The 17,796-nt window shown below is 44.1% G+C and overlaps 2 protein-coding genes across 5 annotated transcripts; one reads left to right on the top strand and one right to left on the bottom strand.

Annotated features, from left to right (window-relative positions):
• Positions 1–156: 156 nt before the first annotated feature.
• Positions 157–6,769, top strand: aldh6a1 (aldehyde dehydrogenase 6 family, member A1). Its single transcript, XM_015970145.3, has 12 exons — positions 157–316; positions 2,772–2,816; positions 2,898–2,972; positions 3,090–3,251; positions 3,331–3,409; positions 3,488–3,790; positions 3,895–4,016; positions 4,273–4,462; positions 4,897–5,078; positions 5,163–5,342; positions 6,231–6,329; positions 6,410–6,769. The coding sequence occupies exons 1-12, from the start codon at positions 278–280 to the stop codon at positions 6,512–6,514; spliced, it is 1,581 nt and encodes a 526-aa protein (XP_015825631.1). The 5' UTR covers positions 157–277; the 3' UTR covers positions 6,515–6,769.
• Positions 6,765–15,813, bottom strand: LOC107392377 (basal body-orientation factor 1). 4 transcript variants are annotated; one of them, XM_015970143.3, is made up of 10 exons: positions 15,693–15,813; positions 15,362–15,614; positions 14,376–14,441; positions 12,832–12,912; positions 12,666–12,746; positions 12,505–12,584; positions 11,869–12,013; positions 9,295–9,785; positions 9,100–9,204; positions 6,765–8,369 (listed from the first exon to the last, which is right to left on the bottom strand). In XM_015970143.3, the coding sequence occupies exons 1-10, from the start codon at positions 15,734–15,736 to the stop codon at positions 8,282–8,284; spliced, it is 1,434 nt and encodes a 477-aa protein (XP_015825629.3). In that variant the 5' UTR covers positions 15,737–15,813; the 3' UTR covers positions 6,765–8,281. The 4 variants fall into 4 exon arrangements, with proteins under 4 accessions (XP_015825629.3, XP_054597562.2, XP_054597561.2 ...); XM_054741587.2 differs by having other exon boundaries at positions 15,688–15,773; XM_054741586.2 differs by lacking the exon at positions 12,666–12,746 and having other exon boundaries at positions 12,796–12,912.
• Between the last annotated feature and the right edge of the window lie 1,983 nt (positions 15,814–17,796).

Raw genomic sequence — 17,796 nt, 5'->3', positions numbered from 1 at the left:
CTAGCTAACCAGGCCTAGCTCGTTTTTATCCAACCGTTAGACTTGTTGTAAAGTTGAGGCGGGATCTCGTAATATCTAAAATTGTGATTGGACAGACTTCTGGGAAAACTGACCAATCACGGAGCGGATTTTGTGGGCGTTTAAAAACACAGCCGAGTTTTTCTTTAGAGCCCGCCCACTCAGGATCATTTTTTTTTGTCCAGGACGTCTTCTTCTGACCAGGGTAGCACCTGAAGAGCTGGTCTAATTCAATCGGCCTAGCACGTAGAGTTCAACTATGGCGTCTATAGCATTACGATCAACGCTAAAAACTAAGGTAAGCTGTAAAACTGATCGTCTGCGAGGAACTGGAGCGCAGGCACGTCATCCGCCATTGTTTATGACGTTCCAGAGTGTCACGTGCTGCAGGATCGTGTTGCTTTTACTCAGTAATTCAACTCGAATGCAATTTAAATTCTGCCTGTTTCTTAAATTCTAATTCTAAACTGAAATTAAGTTGCCCATTAAACTGACATAAAATATGATTGGCAAGTTTGAGCAAGGTTAATTTGTAATTGCATTTAAGCACAGAAACCCCACATCTGTGCCCCAGACAAGCTGGTTCTCAAAGTCAGACTCTCTTGGTCAGCATGCTTCTCACACCAAACCCTCTGTCAGGAATCTTGGTGTGACCTTTGACCCAGCTCTCACCCTGGATTCTCATGTCAGTTCTCTCGTTTGCTCTTCCTTCTTACATCTCAGGAACATTAATAGTTGAGTCCCGCTCTGAACTTGAGACAGTTATCCACACCTTCATCTCCTCAGTCTACTGCAACTCTCTTTTCACTTGTCTGAGCAAAACCTCCCTGAACAGGTGGTTCAGAATGCCTGTGATCAGCCTCTGACCAAGTCCTCCAAACACACCAACATCACCCCGCTTCTCCTCCAGCTTCATTGGCTGTCAATTAACTTCAGGGTTCATTTCAAGATCCGGGTTCTGGTCTTTAGGGCCTTACTTGGACAAGCACCATCATACATTGGTGATCTTTTCAGTCCTTACACCCCCAGCAGGTCCCTGAAGTCCAGTGATCAAAGCCTGCTGGTTGTGCAGCGCACCAGGCTAAAGACCAAAGGTGACAGATCATCTGCTGCTGTGGCCCCCAGACTCTGGAACTCTCTCCCCTGGAACTAATCTCACTGGCCAACCAGCTGTAACTGAAAGTAGATACATTTGTGCAAATTTCATAAATTGTAGGAAAACATCCATCCATCCATTTTCTTCCACTTATCCGGAGTCGGGTTGCGGGGGCAGTAGCCTAAGGCAAGATGCCCAGACTTCCCTCTCCCCAGCCACTTGAGCCAGCTCCTCCAGGGGAATCCCAAGGCGTTCCCTGGCCAGGTGAGAGACATAGTCACTCCACCGTGTCCTGGGTCTACCTTTAGGTCTCCTCCCGGTTGGATGTGCCAGAAAACCTCACCAGGGAGGCGTCCAGGAGGCATCCTGACCAGATGCCCGAACCACCTCAACTGACTCCTCTCGATGTGGAGGAGCAGCGGGTCTACTCCGAGCCCCTCCTGAATGACCGAGCGTCTCACCCTGTCTCTAAGGGAGAGCCCAGCCACTCTACGGAGAAAACTCATTTCGGCCGCTTGTATCCACGATCTCGTTCTTTCAGTCACTACCCAAAGCTCCGGCATAGCTGAGGGTAGGAACGTAGATCGACCGGTAAATCGAGAGCTTCACCTTCTGACTCAGCTCTCTCTTCACCACGACAGACCGGTACAACGCCTGCATCACTGCAGACGCAGCACCAATCCGCCTATCGATCTCACGCTCCATTTTTCCCTCACTCGTGAACAAGACCCCGAGATATTTGAACTCCTCCACTTGGGACAGGACCTCATCCCTGACCCGGAGAAGGCTTTCTACCCTTTTCTGAATCAAGACCATGGTCTCAGATTTAGAGGAGCTGATTCTCATCCCAGCTGCTTCACACTCGGCTGCAAACTGCTCCAGCGAAAGCTGAAGATCACATTCTGATGAAGCCAACAGGACCACATCATCTGCAAAAAGCAGAGACCTGATCCTCAGGCCACCAAAATGGATGCCCTCCACACCTTGGCTGCGCCTAGAAATCCTGTCCATAAAGGTTATGAACAGAATCGGTGACAAAGGGCAGCCTTGGCGGAGTCCAACTCTCACTGGGAACGAGCCCGACTTACTGCCGGCAATGCGGACCAAGCTCTGACACCGGTCATACAGGAACCCAACAGCCCATATCAGAGGGCCTGGTACCCCGTACTCCCGGAGTACCCTCTCAGGGCCCCCCGAGGGACGCGGTCAAATGTCTTCTTCAAATCCACAAAACACATGTAGACTGGTTGGGCAAATTCCCACGCACCCTCCAGGATCCCCCTAAGGGTATAGAGCTGGTCCAGGGTTCCACGGCCAGGATGAAAACCACATTGCTCCTCCTGAATCTGAGGTTCAACAATCCGACGGACCCTCCTCTCCAGAACCCCTGAATAGACCTTACCAGGAAGGCTCAGGAGTGTGATCCCCCTGTAGTTGGAACACGCCCTGCGGTCCCCCTTTTTAAATAAGGGGACCACCACCCCGGCCTGCCAGTCCAGTGGGACTGCCCCGATGTCCACGCGATATTGCAGAGCTGCGTCAGCCAACACAGCCCCACAGCATCCAGAGCCTTAAGGAACTCCGGGCGGATCTCATCCACATACCTGTTTAGTTTAATTTAAATGAGAAATAATGAAAATGCACATTTCTTTGTTAGATCCCACATAAAGTTGGCCGTTTGTGCTACTCTTCCTCTTCGGTGGTGAGTGAAATATCCTAAATATCATAATGAATTGATGCCAAATTTCTCTGAAAGATCATTAAATGATTTTTCTCTCCACAGCCAACAGTTAAACTCTTTATTGATGGGAGGTTTGTAGAGTCCAAGTCTTCAGAATGGCTTGATATTCACAATCCTGTAAGTTAAATGTGTCTTTACTTCTCAGCCACCAAAGTCTGGGCTAACTAAATCAGCTTTATCTTTACTGTTTTACATGAAATGTGCTCATTCGGACTTGTTTTGGTCTGCCTGCAGGCTACCAATGAAGTGGTTGCTCGTGTACCCAAAGCCACCCAGGAGGAGATGCTGGCCGCTGTAGACTCATGCTCCAGAACCTTTCGGTCCTGGTCAGAAACTTCCATCTTGGCTCGCCAGCAGATCTTCCTGCGCTATCAGCAGCTGATCAAGGACAACATTGTACGTCAAGGATTCAGACAGGAAACGGTTTCTGATTGATCCTCGAGCTGAAAACTTGTTGCTCTTTTGGGTTTTTCAGAAAGAACTCGCCAAGTCCATCACACTAGAACAGGGGAAAACACTTGCAGATGCAGAAGGAGACGTGTTTAGAGGACTGCGTGAGATTTTATTATATTTCAGCACAGACATACGTTTTCGTTCTTTGGCTCTTTTTTAATTTTGATCATTTCCCACAGAGGTTGTGGAACACACCTGCAGCATCACCTCCTTAATGCTCGGTGAAACTCTGCCCTCCCTCACCAAGGACATGGACACTCACACCTACCGCCTTCCCATCGGGGTGTGCGCCGGCATCACCCCCTTCAACTTCCCCGCCATGATTCCCCTGTGGATGTTCCCTATGGGGATGGTGTGTGGCAACACGTACCTGCTGAAGCCGTCGGAGCGGGTTCCAAGCTGCGCCATGCTGCTGGCGAAGATGCTGCAGGATGCTGGCGCTCCAGACGGGACCCTGAACGTCATCCACGGGCAGCACGCTGGTGAGAGCTGGTTTGTTGAATTAGGATGAGAAAGAGCAGCTCTGACTGATATTTGGGCATTTTGGTAAACAAGGTGATTCAGTTCTGTGCCTTTAATTTTCCAGCTGTGAACTTCATCTGTGACCATCCAGCCATCAAGGCCATCAGCTTTGTGGGCTCAAATCAAGCTGGGGAGTACATTTATGAGAGGGGGTGTAAAAATGGCAAAAGGGTGCAGTCCAACATGGTGAGTGTGTATATAAGGAGATTTACTGTAAGTGCCCACAAGGTGGCAGCATTCCCCAGTAGATTGTTGATTCTTTGACCTCCTAAATTACAACATGTCAAGCAAGAATTTATGAACCAGGTCATCATTTAATTCGTCCTGACACGAACCAACATTTGATGTGTCTAAATGTATCTGCTGTTTGTTTAAAATGTCCCTGTGTGTGACTAACCAGAGGCCTCATTTTAAAACGCTAATCTGTTTCTGTGTGCTTCAGGGAGCCAAGAACCATGGTGTGGTGATGCCCGATGCCAACAAGGAGAACACTCTGAACCAGCTTGTGGGCGCAGCGTTTGGGGCGGCAGGACAGCGCTGCATGGCTCTGTCCACGGCCATCCTGGTGGGCGAAGCGCGAAGCTGGCTACCGGAGCTCGTGGAGCGTGCCAAGATGCTCCGGGTGAACGCAGGTACCACACCCGTCTCCCCGCCTTTCACCTCTAGATTCCCCGAGCCCAGCGTTCCCGAGGGGGCACCCCCCCCCCCCTTTTGGTTTCAGGGGCCACCCACGCCGCCGTAACCTCACCTCAGCTCACGCCTTGTGTTCTGTGTTTGGGAGTCAGCTGGGAGCGAGGGCTTGTTGAGTCAGTCATGCTGCAAATATGCGGCCAGATCTGCGGTCCGGACCTAAATGGCGGTTTTTGACCATCAGCTCCTTCTGAGAAAGAAGCTGATGTGAAGTAAAATGGAAAGCGGATATGTAGAGTTACAGTAAATTTGTGTTCTGCACAGGAAAGCCGCAAGTATCCATTTAGGAGGGAGTGCCTCAGGGTACTCCTTGTCCTGGCTGTGGAGCGTTTGTGGTTTGTAACATTACACCTGGTTGTTTCTGGGGCCCCTTCAGGAGACCAGCCTGGAGCAGACGTGGGGCCTCTGATCTCCCCACAAGCCAAACAGAGAGTCTGCAGTCTGATCCAGAGCGGTGTGGACGAAGGAGCTAAACTCCTCCTGGACGGCCGCGCCGTAAAGGTCAAAGGTTACGAGAACGGCAACTTTGTAGGCCCCACCATCATCAGTGGCGTCACAGTATGTGTACTTATGTTCCTTTAAGAAGAAAACACCTGATTTTGTCTGAGAATCATTATCAAAGTGATTCTTGCGCTCCCACAGCCCGAGATGAAATGCTACACCGAAGAGATCTTCGGGCCGGTGCTGGTCGTTCTGGAGGCAGACACCCTCGATGACGCCATCAGCTTGGTCAACAACAACCCCTATGGCAACGGCACCGCCATCTTCACCACAAATGGTGCCACGGCACGCAAATACACTCACGAAGTGGACGTGGGCCAGGTGAGCGGCCGCGTCCTCCAAATGTGCTCCTCTGTTTTGGGAGAAAGGAGGCATTCACATGCCCCTGTCATGTCTGCGCAGCATCTCGAGCCGGGAGCACATCACGTTTGGGTTTGAAAATCTGCACATATTTAAAAAAAAAAAAAGATTTTTTTTTCCACGTCACGTATCTGCTTGTTTGCTTCTCACCTAAAATACACACCGGGATCAACCCTGTCCTTTCCACTTCCCCTCCCTCCGAGACTCGGAATAGATAAACAAATATGTGTCTGTTCTAAAAAACAAGGAGGGCATGGATGCGTTTTTCCAGGTTGTATTAAGGGAAAGGAAATCTGGAATTAAACCTCAATAGGGATTCCTAGGTTTGTGTTCAGTTATGCATAAAAACAGCCGTCCTGCTGGCTGTTTGTTTGCCTGTGGAGCCTAGTTATGCCCTGTGTTTGCTGTTCACATGTCGGGGAATGTTGTGCTGGCCATGTGCTGTGCTCCTCTCCAAACCTCTGCTACCAACATCTTTCTTTTTTTTTCCTCGTCCATCCGATCCTTCGCCAAAAGGCCTCAGCGAGTCCAAACCTACTCCCGCTGTTTCAAACATTCAGAACCGACCGTTGTGCTACGGTTTCCCAAACAAAATGTTTTATTTAGTTTTTCCTCCCTCTAATAAGAGCGTGCCTCGCTACCAAAACAGCAGACACAAGCCGCAGGTTTAGCTTTGTTTGTTGCGATCATGTAAGCTTGTTTTATAAACGGCGTGGGGACGCGCCACGTCTTTCATCAGCTGCATCTCGCTCATCCTGGCGATGCGGGTTCTTGGAATTCTTTTAAATAACGTCCACTTAGGGAACTGAAAAGGACGATTGTTTTTTTTTTGTTGTTTTTTTTATGCAGGTCGGAGTCAACGTACCCATTCCTGTGCCGCTGCCCATGTTCTCCTTCACTGGGTCCAGAGGATCGTTCAGAGGGGACACGAACTTCTACGGGAAACAGGTAGGAAACTAAATAAACACTTTTTAAAACGTGAAATCCGGTTCAAGTTTGATTTTAATCCTGTTTCTGCATTCTTCCAGGGGATTCAGTTTTACACACAGATCAAAACCGTCACCACGCAATGGAAAGCTGAAGATGCAACCGTGAAAAGTCCTGCGGTTACCATGCCAACAATGGGACGCTAAACTCTTCCTCTGATGTGACTTCCTGCACAAACAGACTTACAGTATATGCTGTATGAATGTTGTAAATTCAAACGTTAGAATAATAGCACTTTTTAGTGTATAAAGACGCTTTGTGAATGTCTGTTAACAAAATTTTAAAATACACCCACAATAACAATCTTGTGAGGATTTCTGTGTGTAATTCCCAAAAACAAACACACATTATTGATCTGTATAATTACATGTTTGAATGAAATAACAACCATTTAAATTAAACTCAAACAAGCTCTTTATTCATCAAGCACAAATATGAACATTGAGTATGACTGCATGGTGAAGCATTAGGGGTGTGTATGGGCAAGAATCTGGTGATACGATGCACCGGAATACTAAAAGCCTGAGGGTATTGGCAATTTTTGAAGAGCGAGCCACCCCCAAATCAACTTTTTTTCTGATAAACTATATAAATGCATGTCTAATTGTGCTGCAGACACTTGTAGTCAATAGTTTTGTACTTTAGTGCATTTTAGTTAAAATTTGAATTTTCTGCCTAAAACTGTCAGTGTTGTGCCATTGTCAGGTAAAAACTCTGCACTGCATTTGAATTTAAATCTGCCAGCACTATTGGCTAAGAGGTACCCTAGAATGTTAGCTGGTACCATATGATGTCACAATGTTGTTGTGAGCCTGCGCGTGTGTGCCTCGGTCTGCTAGGCAACAGCATTTGTTGCATTTTTCAAACAGGAAGTGGGAGCGGAGTAATAATCTGGTAGGGAGTGACTTGCTCTTTAAAGACCAAGTTCACTGAGAAACAGTTTTCACTTATTTTTGAAAAATGAGGCTAAACATGAAACTTGTACCCCTATTTCCTGCATTAGCCAGCAACAGAAAATAGAAGGGCAAAATTAGATTAGATTAGATAAGCTTGTCAATTGCATCTTGGCTCACGATGGGAAAGGCTGTTGATTTAGCATCCGGGAGAGAATAGAGCACGTCTCCGCTAGTAGAAGCTAGCCGCTAGCATGAGCAACTCCACAACATGGCAGAACTCCTTCAGGCTTGTATTATTTGTGGAGATAAAACATCAGTGTTGCAAAGCAAACACAATAAGTGGTAGAGTTGCTGTTTTCCAGTAAGACTCCAGATCCTGCCATCTTTCAACTGACTGACTTCTACCTCCTGAAACGGGTGTTAAGAGATTTTTTCCCAACAGCGATCGTCTCAAAAGGCATTAATTTATACTAGTGACCAAATGCAAATGTGTTGATAAAATGAATGAACTTTGTTTTAAGGACTGAATTTAATTGGAAAACTCAGGCCAGACGCTTCCAACACACATTCACGTTATCGCAAGATCTCACTCTGTCAGAATGAGGGTAAAAACTGCTGCCACCGGCCGAGCAGTCGGAGTTTGAATTGCACCTCAAAAGAAATACAATAAATGTTTGCATATAAATTTTCAGTTAAACAGTCGATATATATAACCCTTTACTTGCATCGCTATAAAACAAATAATTACAAGCACTCAGCTTAGATTTAGCTCTTTAGGAAGCACACAGATACAGAGGTTATGTGGTGTGGTTCAGATCCGACAGGCTGTTTGAGGTTGAGGGCAGAATGGACTCAGGCGCCTAGGGGGGGTGCAATCCTCTCTAATTCTAGAAGACAGTCCTCATTATGCAACGCTTGTTGATAAATCACAAGTAGGCACTGACGCTCTTGCAGCTAAACACGTGGGACCGATAAATCTGCAAAGGCCTCTAAATTGTAAGGATGAGGCAGGCTTTTTTATTCTGGTGCATTCTTTTCTGCAGTGTCGGTGTCAGCAGCGGTCCTTCTGCTCCTCAGAGGACGTACCAGATGCTGGACGCTTTTCCTGTCAGGGGGGAAAAAACAGTTAAATAGACTCTGGCTTGCAGCATGGCCTAAAGGGGTTACTTTGGGTTAACAGAACCAGATTTGGACGCTGCATAACTGATTGCCCTAACTTGCCAAACGTCATGTTTTTTCTGCTCGACTTGACGCCAGACCACGTCTAACATGAATATACCTCTCCTTTCCCCTGCTTCGTCCCATTCGTCCAGATCCCCTGCACGCTGCCCTCTGAAAATCATGTTACCAGCTGCTCTTTGACCACAAGCGTTCAAAGAACAAAATAAATGCTTGTGCACGTGAAGAGGCATCAATAAGCTGAAAGAAAATTGACGTGACCAGATGTTTGTTTCCAAGCACACGACTCTGCGGCGGGGCCTATTTTTACTGTTGTGCCCAGACTCCTTTCTTCATTCTTTTTAAGCAGCTGGATGGAAAAGAAAATTGGTCAAAGCCTAACTTATGTTTTATGGTATCCTCATCTGCCGAGAAAATGGCTGTTTAAAACATTAAAAAGAGGGAGGAGTCAGCCGTCTCAAAGTGAGCTAACTGCATGGTGTCACTGCACTTTGTTCTTCAGAGTTAATTGATGCAGAAGTTTCTGCTCATTTTAAGGGATTACAAGTGAACTTTAATGCCATTTCTAGGATGTAGTCTGTAAGCAAAACAGTTTTTGCCAAGTCACACACACAAGCCACTTTTTTTTTGGGGGGGGGGGGGGGGTGCTTTATTACCTTTCCGTCTGTCCATTCATTTTAGCAAAGAGAAGCATGAGAACTTGTTCCTTCTGCTCCCAGCTGAGATCTGAGATTTGAACTTCGCTCCCTTGAGGACAAGGCCTTCAGACAGCAGGAATAAGACAAAACCTATTTAATTTGACCACTTTATCAGCCAGGAAAAACAAAGATTGAAATGTAAAGTGGATATACCATTTAACAGCTTCCTCCTTGCTTGTATAGACAGAGTTTGTACTGTTGGGGTTATTATTGAAGGTGCGAATGGGCGGGAACTTTATTTTTCCTGCTGTAGCTTCTTTTAACTTCCACTGATAATCCTGCAAGGCCTCCTTCTTGTACTGAAGTCTGCTGGAAACTATCTCCTCCCTGACGTGATCCAGCGCCTCGTGAAAGAACCTCTCCACCTCCCTGCGCCTCGTCACAATGGTGCCGGCCAGCTGCTTCACGTGCTTTATCTCGTTCTCTCGCATAAGGAGGACATTCTGCAGCTTGTCCAACTCTACCTGGCTGGCCTGGATGGTGACCAGGTTCATCCTCTCCTTCTTCTCCTGGTGTTCAAGTTTCACCACTGTTTGCACCACGGTTTGCTCCAGAGAAGCACTTCTGGCTTTGAGTTCAGAAAGCTTCTTCTTCAAGGCCTCCATCTCTGCTCTGTTCTTCCTCACTGTCAAATCAAGCATGTCCTGGGCAAAGGAGGCATGAGAGAAGATACAAACCAATGGCACAGAGCTTCCATTTTCCTTATGAGGAGGTTAACAGGGGCGGTTCTAGGGTGGGTCAGTGCAACTCTGACGACAAGCTTGGACCCCACTGTGGCCACCCTGCTGAGGGCATCATTTTGGATTTTTTACAATAATTTTAGCCTGACAGGGCCTGTATGTAAGCTGTATGTAAAGTAATAGATGTGATTTACCCACAAGCTCAGCAGAGTGTCCCTTCCTATTGTTAGCGTTTCAGATGAGAAACAGCAGCAAAGCATTCCACTCAGTTAGGCCCGTGAGGTCAAAAAAATCAACAAAGAATCACAAGACACAATTTCAGCAGTTAACGCAAAAACAAGCAAGATGATGGCTGCATGTATCCAAAAAGGTCCATGGCTTATTTTCTGTTCTGTTTAACTCAGCTACAGAGGTTTAACAGGAAATGAAGTCCTTTTTTTTTTTTTTTTACTTATTAAGCGACTTGAAATCTGCGTGTGGCTTTTATTTTGAAAGCTTCTGGATGTTTTTCACAAATTTTGTGTTTTACTTCCTGTCTGTTCCAATCTGAAAAGCTGAGCTTGACGAGTTCTGGAAGTGTAAAAAAAAACAACAACCTTGAAGCATAAATTTAGCAGAACAACACAACACTACACAAAATGCGACGCTTCGCGGTCGATGGAAACGCACCCATCCACTATAATAGCGCCTAACTGCTGCATGCCACGCTTTTCCCGGACTTTATGCAACGCTTATGAGTCCGGTGCAAAGGCCTGGTAATGTGAGATAAGCAATCAAAGCATGTGAATGAATTTGAAAAGAGAGACAAATACTTTCCACTTGTTAATTAGATGGATAACTAAGATATCCATCCACCCATCCATTAACGTCTGCTGATCTGGGGTTCCTCTCCCCAGCCACATTCCTCTGGGGGAATCCCAAGGTGTTCCCTAGCTCGCTGAGGAACATTAGTCCCTCCAGCATGACCTGGGTCTTCCTTAAGGTCCTCCTGGTTGGATGTACCTGGAAAACCTCACCAGAGAGGTGTCAAGGAAGCATCCTCACCAGATACCTGAGCCACCTCAATTGGCTCCTCTCAACGTAGAGGAGCAGCTGATCTACACCGAGCCCCTCCCGGATGACCAAGCTCACCCTATCTCTAAGAGAGAGCCCAGATGCCCTGTGGAGAAACTCATTTTGGCCGCTTGTATCTAAGACCTCATTCTTTAGGTAACTACCCAAAGCTCGTGACCATAGATGAGGGTAGGAACGTAGATCAACGGGTAAATCCAGAGCTTCGCCTTCCGGCTCAGCTCTCTTGTCACCATGACAGACCGGTACAACGCTCGCATCACTGCAGACGCAGCACCATTCCACCTGTCGATCTCACGCTCCATCTTTCCCTCACTCGTGAACAAAAAGATAAGAAAGAACTAAGAAATCAAAGTGTATTTTACTATTTTTACTATTTACTATTGTATCTTAAACAACTGTAACTAAATTCTTATACTGTTGTAACAACACACAAACATTTGAATACATAAAAGCAATGTTTGTAGTGTTTCCTTACCAAGGTGCCTCTCTAACAGAGCCGCTGGCCCCAGCCTGCCCACCCCCCCAATGTTGGTCTTGAACCTCCCCTGGAGGTAGAACAGATAATTATTTGTTTCCTAACTCAGACTGCTGAGTAAGAGGCCAGAATGTCCCAGCAGAGCGGATCTGACTCTCGTGATTTTGCTGTCATCCTCAGAGGCGAGATTAATGTGCATAAAAGTTTATTTTTCTTGACAAATCAGTGCCAGTTAACGGTAAAAAGTATTAGCCACTGAATTTCAGCCCAGACACCGGTGGAAACTGGCCGCGACCACGCACCGCTGAGAAGCTGGAGAGAGTTCAGGAGCTTGGTGGGGTGGGTGGGTGTTTGAGGGGGACCACAAGCAAAATACACAGGGTCAGCACAGGTAAATAACACGAGGGAAAAACCACCTGAAATACACTCTGCACAGATCTAACAAGTGTCTTTATGGAGATCTACGCTGGTGTTTGCTGTCTTTTGGTTCAAACATACCTTCTCCAGCGCCAGCGTGGTGTTTTTCTCAGAAAGTGAATGTGTCAATTTCTTCAGGTCCTCGGCCTCCTTTGTGGTGTTTTTTAACATTTCACTTAAGCGATGGTTTTCCTTGGATGCTGAACGGAAAGCATTTTCCAACCGGCTTAAAGAACAACAACAAAAGAAGAAGTTAGTCTCTGTCTATGCACGTGTGCACGAGTCCTATCATATTTTTATTACAGTCGGTAAAGACGGCTCATGATTTGCTTTTCCTCAAAAACACCTGATCTATTAGATTTGTTTGTTTGACTTTTGTGTTTAAAAAACAAAAATCGATGACGACAGCAGGCCGGAGGGGCCACACCAGTATCAACGTTCATCAGCTGTAAAATTAGCGCATCTGGAGCAGAGAACACATCCTATGGCCTCAAAAACAATAAACGACGGCCATCCACAGATGCTTTATTCTCTTCTTTGGTGGTGGGAGACACGCCGTCATCAACGTGCGGTCGAAAGAATAACATTAGCTCTGTTTATATATATTTATATACATAAACACTTAAGTGAGTCAATTATTTTTTCTTGGCGTTCTGCATGATGGTGCAGTTTTTAAAGGCTAAAATTAGGAGGGACACTCAAGGAAAACACACTCACACAACCGATTCATGGTGGTCCAGCTTTAACTTTGCTATCTCCAGATTAGATCGCTTCTCCACTTCCCTCTTTAGGTTCTCCTGCAAAGGCAACCTGAAATCAGCTTTGCCAAAATATATATTTATCATGCTTTTAAGGTCCTGAGCCTTGAGATTCGATACCATTCTGTTTAGGTGGTTGTCCTCAATTTTACAAATGTTTTCTCTGTGATTTTTGTCAGCAGCATCCATGCTTTCTCTCATCTACAAAAGAAATAAACATGATCGTTAGTTGCACACAGAGAATACTCACAACCGAAGATGTTTGGTTAGTTTTCTGCCTCCTCACGTCACTGAGTTCCTGCTCCAGCTGGGCTTTTATTTCCTTCAGGTCCTTCACTTTGTCCTGGATCATTCTGATGTCTTGAGCCTTCACGCAAATAAACAAAAAACAACATGAAAATGCAGCTTGTGAACTTGAGTCAGAGTTCACAAGGGTTTTTAAACTTACTCCCAGATCAATCATCTTAAATGTCTTAAGGCGCTACCGTGGAAAAGCCAGTCTGGGCGAAAATGTGACAAAGTGACCAAAATCATGAAAGACTAGAAACACACGCACCCACAAACATGGACATGACGACTAAATGAGAGGTCATCAACCATCTGATTACAAGTTTCAGCCTAATCGTTATTCTTCAGATAACTCCATAAACGCTCCTCTGCATCAGCGCTGCAGGATTGACGCGGGTCGGTTTGCATCTTTTAATTTTCGCCATGTGCGACCTTTATCACAGGGTTAAGGTTTCCAAAAATATCCTCCACTTTAGCGTTAAAAGTGATCAGCAAGGCCTGCAACTCCCTCGTACTGTTTCTGCATACACTAATTATTCAGTTGCAGCCATTCACATTTTTATCACCATGAACTTTTCAGAGCTGCTTTTGCAACTGGTGTCCATACATATCTGTAAAAAGGTTGTTTCAACTTGGTCCACACCAATGCATGCCCACTGTTTCATCCTGAAAAGCTCAGTTTTACTGTCACAAAGTAAAGGCTGAAGGATGGAAAACAGCTGCCAGCAAAAAGGAGCTAAAAGGGGTTTCTGCACCTTTTTTGGCTCTCGACTTTGTCATGCAAGTTTAAAAAGGTTGAACTATGGGAACGAGAGTTCAGCGAGGATATGAGTCCGCAAAGTTCCTTTGGTGTGTGTTATATAACCCAAAAGGGGCCTTCTAGACCGAAGATCTGAGTGAAAACTGGTTAACACATCAGGACCAGCAGAGTGACTGTCTTCTCCCTATCGAGCTCTTTGAAATTATGCTTTTTCTCTGTGTCTGCTGATAAAAATAACATTAGACCACGTAACTTGGAATGTGAGGCTTTGTTTGCTTTAGTTTTTTATTTGATTTTTATTGTGGCTTTGTTTGGTTGTTGTTGTTTTTTTACACAATGAATGCCAACATAATTACATACAAGACAGCTGCTAGGAGACAGCGCAGCACATTTCTGACAAGCTAGATGAATAAAAAATACACATCCCAGCATTTTTGTTTTGATTTTCCATTATTTATAAATAATTATTTTTTCAAAGTCCAGTGAATTTAATACACCATAATACTGAAAAAGTCTAAATAAAACAAGATTATGTGAAATGGACATAAATTGTGTCATTTCTTAGGTGGTCACATGATAAATAATAGAAGGTGAAACAGATCGCATGACTTTTATTTCCACCAGCATGTCAAACTTCACGTGATATTTGTTTCCTGTTCATCATAACGTTGGTCAGTTTGACCCTTTCCCCCTCCATTGCTAAAACAATTGAGTACTTTTTTAAAAAGTCTTCTTTGGGTGTTTAGATTGATTGCATTTGTAATTTTAGTGAGAAGTCTTACCATTTTGTTTTTCTCATTAAGTGCGAGTTCCTCTTGTCTTTTCATGTCTTCCATCAGGTTCCTGACCTGTTAAGAGGTACATTTGACTGAAAATGGTAAAAAGCACATGACAAAAAGCACAAATGGATCACGTTTGTTTGACATAACTAATTCTAGATTTAGATGAGCTCTACCTCCTTAACAGGACTAACGATTTCCTTAAAAGCTTACTCTGCAATCTTTTCATATTGTTAAAAAATTTTCTTAAGCCAGTATGTGCTAAAATGACATTTTGCAGGGTTAATGTGGCCAGAATATCACACTTGCAACTTCACATTTCCTGCACGTTTTAGATCGTGAACACAGCGGATTGGTTTGATTTAGTGATCAGCCACTCCTGTAGACACTAATGAAGGCTGAGAAGATGTTTCAGCTGTTAGATTAAGGTGTTAAAAAGACGAACTCATGGGGGGGGGGGGGGGGGGGGGGTAAAAGCAAGTCAAAAATGCAAAGTATTCCTTTAAAAACCTACAATAAAAAACTTTAGATATGTTTTCTGCCCCCTGAAGGAGCACTTAAGCATTGCATGTGGTAATGACAGTTTTATTTGCTTATTATTGTTGTATTGTTATGCAGTAAAATGATTTAAAATATATATTTTTTATGATTAACAGACCCCCAAATTTTCTTCTTTATGGCAGCAGAGCCAGAATACTTCGAGCCCCTCCCAGATATCAGAGCTTCTTAGCTTATGAGAGCTGGCCGCCTTTTTGCATTAAAATATCTCATTATGGAAAGTAACGATGACTGTCAAGAATAAAACTGTTTAGTGCAAAGAGCTTCATAAACTTGTTTTGTATATCGACCATTGAGCTATAACTCAAGAATAAAGTCACAATATGTCCCCTTTAAATAATTTAAATAGGTAAAAAAAACTGTTGGTCAAGGTCAGTTTTTTAATAGGAGATTATTTTTGCACATTTAGACTCCTAAAATGTTCTGCTAACCTCTTGCTCGTGTTCTTCTTCTTTTCTCTGCCAGTAGCGGCTCATGTCCATGGAGTCCTCCTCAGAGCGGTGCAGCTTGTTGGTGAGCCGCTCATTCAGGCACGCCAGACTGAAGTGGGCCTCCCGGCATTCGGCCAGGTCCTGGTCAGTGACCTTTAACTTCAGCTCCCACAGAGCGGCGTTGGCCCTGGCCGTCTCCACGTCCGTTTCCCGCTCAGGTTTTGACACACGTTTCCCATTTTTCTTTCCTTTCCTGTGACAAAATATTACATCAGGGCTAAATCTTGAATTTCAGATTACACATGAACGCAGCAAACACGCCTAACCTTACCCGCCTTTCACGCGCTTCGTTTTGGAGGCTTTAATTGTCGGCATCTCCGCAGGTGACAAAAACCTGAGGTTAGACGGTGACGGTACCGAGCTGAGGGAGCTGTCAGTGTTTGTTTGGACCGTCACCATGGAGACGCATGATAAATGAGCTGACCCATGCTTTGCCAAAAATGTTTCTTGATGTCGGTACAAATTTAAACTAAGGTCTATTTAATTGTAATAGAAAAAAATATCACCTCCATTTATAAATCAGCAAAATTAACTTTTTAAGATGTTTTAAAATTAAATGTTGGTTATTTATGCGTTAGACCTCTAAAACTTATGCAATACACCAAAAACATTATTTTTGTTACACATTGAAAACCTAGAAATGTTTATGAAAAGAGACAATGTAATTTTCCAGCTTTGTTTTGCAAGTATTTACAAATAAATTTGTCACAACTAGAAGATTGGTGGTGGTGGTGATGATGATGATGATGATGATGATACAAGAGAGAAAGAGGAAATTCAAATATCTAATTGCACCCACATACTACCACAACAAAACATGAACAGAGATTAAAAAATATTCTAAAAACAACAAAAGCATCAATAAGGATTACTAGATTTAATTTTTTTTGTTAAATTTGAAAAATAAATAGCTATAAAACCTGGAGCCTAGCAGAATATTTTGGTGAGCCATAATACAGATAAAGTAAGTATTTGAAAATCTCAAACTCCCAAGCCTGTGGACCAATGACATCATCACCATTTTGCAGTTTTCTTTTGTCTGTGCTTTTTTACAGGCTTTGATCACAATCCCTTAATTGAGTTGTTTGTTTTGGGGGATTTCTTCCTTGAATGTCCTCTTTAATGAGTAAATTATATGTCTGGCATTTGACTTCAACTGCTGGTTTGACACAAATTGCGCTAGATTCTTTGTTTTTGTTATATTCGAGAAGAAAAGACCTGCAAATAAACGTTTTAAATGAAAATCTTTCCACATTTTTTGATGTCAAACCCAAATGTTTTTGGTGCATAACTAAAATAAAAAAATTGACATATTTGTGTATTAAAAAAACATAGATGAACCAATAAACCAATGCTTGTGAACCGTGGGACTCAGATGCATGTTCTCAGGACTGACTGTGCATGTCACTTTTCTTGTAATTACAGTTTTCTCACGCTGGACTCTATCACACAGGATCTGTTTGCACATGATCTCTTCCCACAAGATGACATGAGGTACATTTGGCTCCTGTCAGCAGTATTGTTCATGTTGTCCTGAAAAGAACTGTGTGTTCTTCCACTGCCATCCTGGCCGTTGTTTTCTGTTGAAGTGATGGGAAAACCACTGAGATCGGCGTCGATGCTGTTTGGCTTACATCTTTAAAGAAGCCCGTCCAACAGAAACAATGTAAAGGCAGGTTATAATTCAAACTCTAACCGCTGCGTTTTCTCCATCATCTTTTTCAGCTTTTTGCAAGCAGGAGCCCGAGTGTCCAGAGCTGATTATTTATCAAAGAAAAAAAAATTGCAAGCGTGTTGGGTGTAGCTACTGTAAACGGAGTCCTATAGGGTCGCACAGACCTCTGGCATCGTGACGAGAGTTTGAAGACTAAATTTAAAGGTAATTGCTATGACAGTAAGGAGAGAAAACTGAAATAACCCTGAGCTTTTTCAAAGCTGTCATTATCACTGGAATTGTAATGACAAGGTTTGGGCCTCTTCAATGGACTTGTAGGGATAGGACACCCACAAACATGGCATTCCTGAGGGCAACATTGCAGCATATTAATGATATATAGCAGAGTGTAGATTACAAAGCTGGGGTCCGTTCTCGTGCTTTACGGTTTCAGTTAACTTGAAATGAAATACCAAACCTTGAAATGGACTCTTGTTCAACACAGTGTGTGTAATGTGCTGCGTCATGTCCTAGACCGAAATAGCCCTACAGATTCACAAATGTGCGTGTTTAAACATCTTACAACATTTAACTGATCCCGTCCTTACATTACCTGTGAGGAAATCCATTTCTACATTGTTTCCTTAGAAAATTTGCTGCCTTTTATTTTAAGAGACATCACACCTCTTTGCAAAATTGGCATCTAGGTGTGTGTAATAAA

The sequence above is a fragment of the Nothobranchius furzeri genome, chromosome 18 (genome assembly GCF_043380555.1).
Source record: "Nothobranchius furzeri strain GRZ-AD chromosome 18, NfurGRZ-RIMD1, whole genome shotgun sequence".
Classification (NCBI taxonomy): domain Eukaryota; kingdom Metazoa; phylum Chordata; class Actinopteri; order Cyprinodontiformes; family Nothobranchiidae; genus Nothobranchius; species Nothobranchius furzeri.
This window is presented reverse-complemented; position numbering and strand designations above follow the sequence as displayed.

Coding starts and splice junctions, on each gene's coding strand:
- LOC107392377 (XM_015970143.3), bottom strand. CDS start 15,736: ATGCCGACAATTAAAGCCTCCAAAACGAAGCGCGTGAAAGGCGG. Junction 14,442..15,361: donor AAGAAGAACACGAGCAAGAG/GTTAGCAGAACA, acceptor ACCTCTTAACAG/GTCAGGAACCTGATGGAAGA. Junction 12,913..14,375: donor TTAATGAGAAAAACAAAATG/GTAAGACTTCTC, acceptor ATTTGCGTGAAG/GCTCAAGACATCAGAATGAT.
- aldh6a1 (XM_015970145.3), top strand. CDS start 278: ATGGCGTCTATAGCATTACGATCAACGCTAAAAACTAAG. Junction 2,817..2,897: donor GCTACTCTTCCTCTTCGGTG/GTGAGTGAAATA, acceptor TTCTCTCCACAG/CCAACAGTTAAACTCTTTAT. Junction 3,252..3,330: donor AGCTGATCAAGGACAACATT/GTACGTCAAGGA, acceptor TGGGTTTTTCAG/AAAGAACTCGCCAAGTCCAT.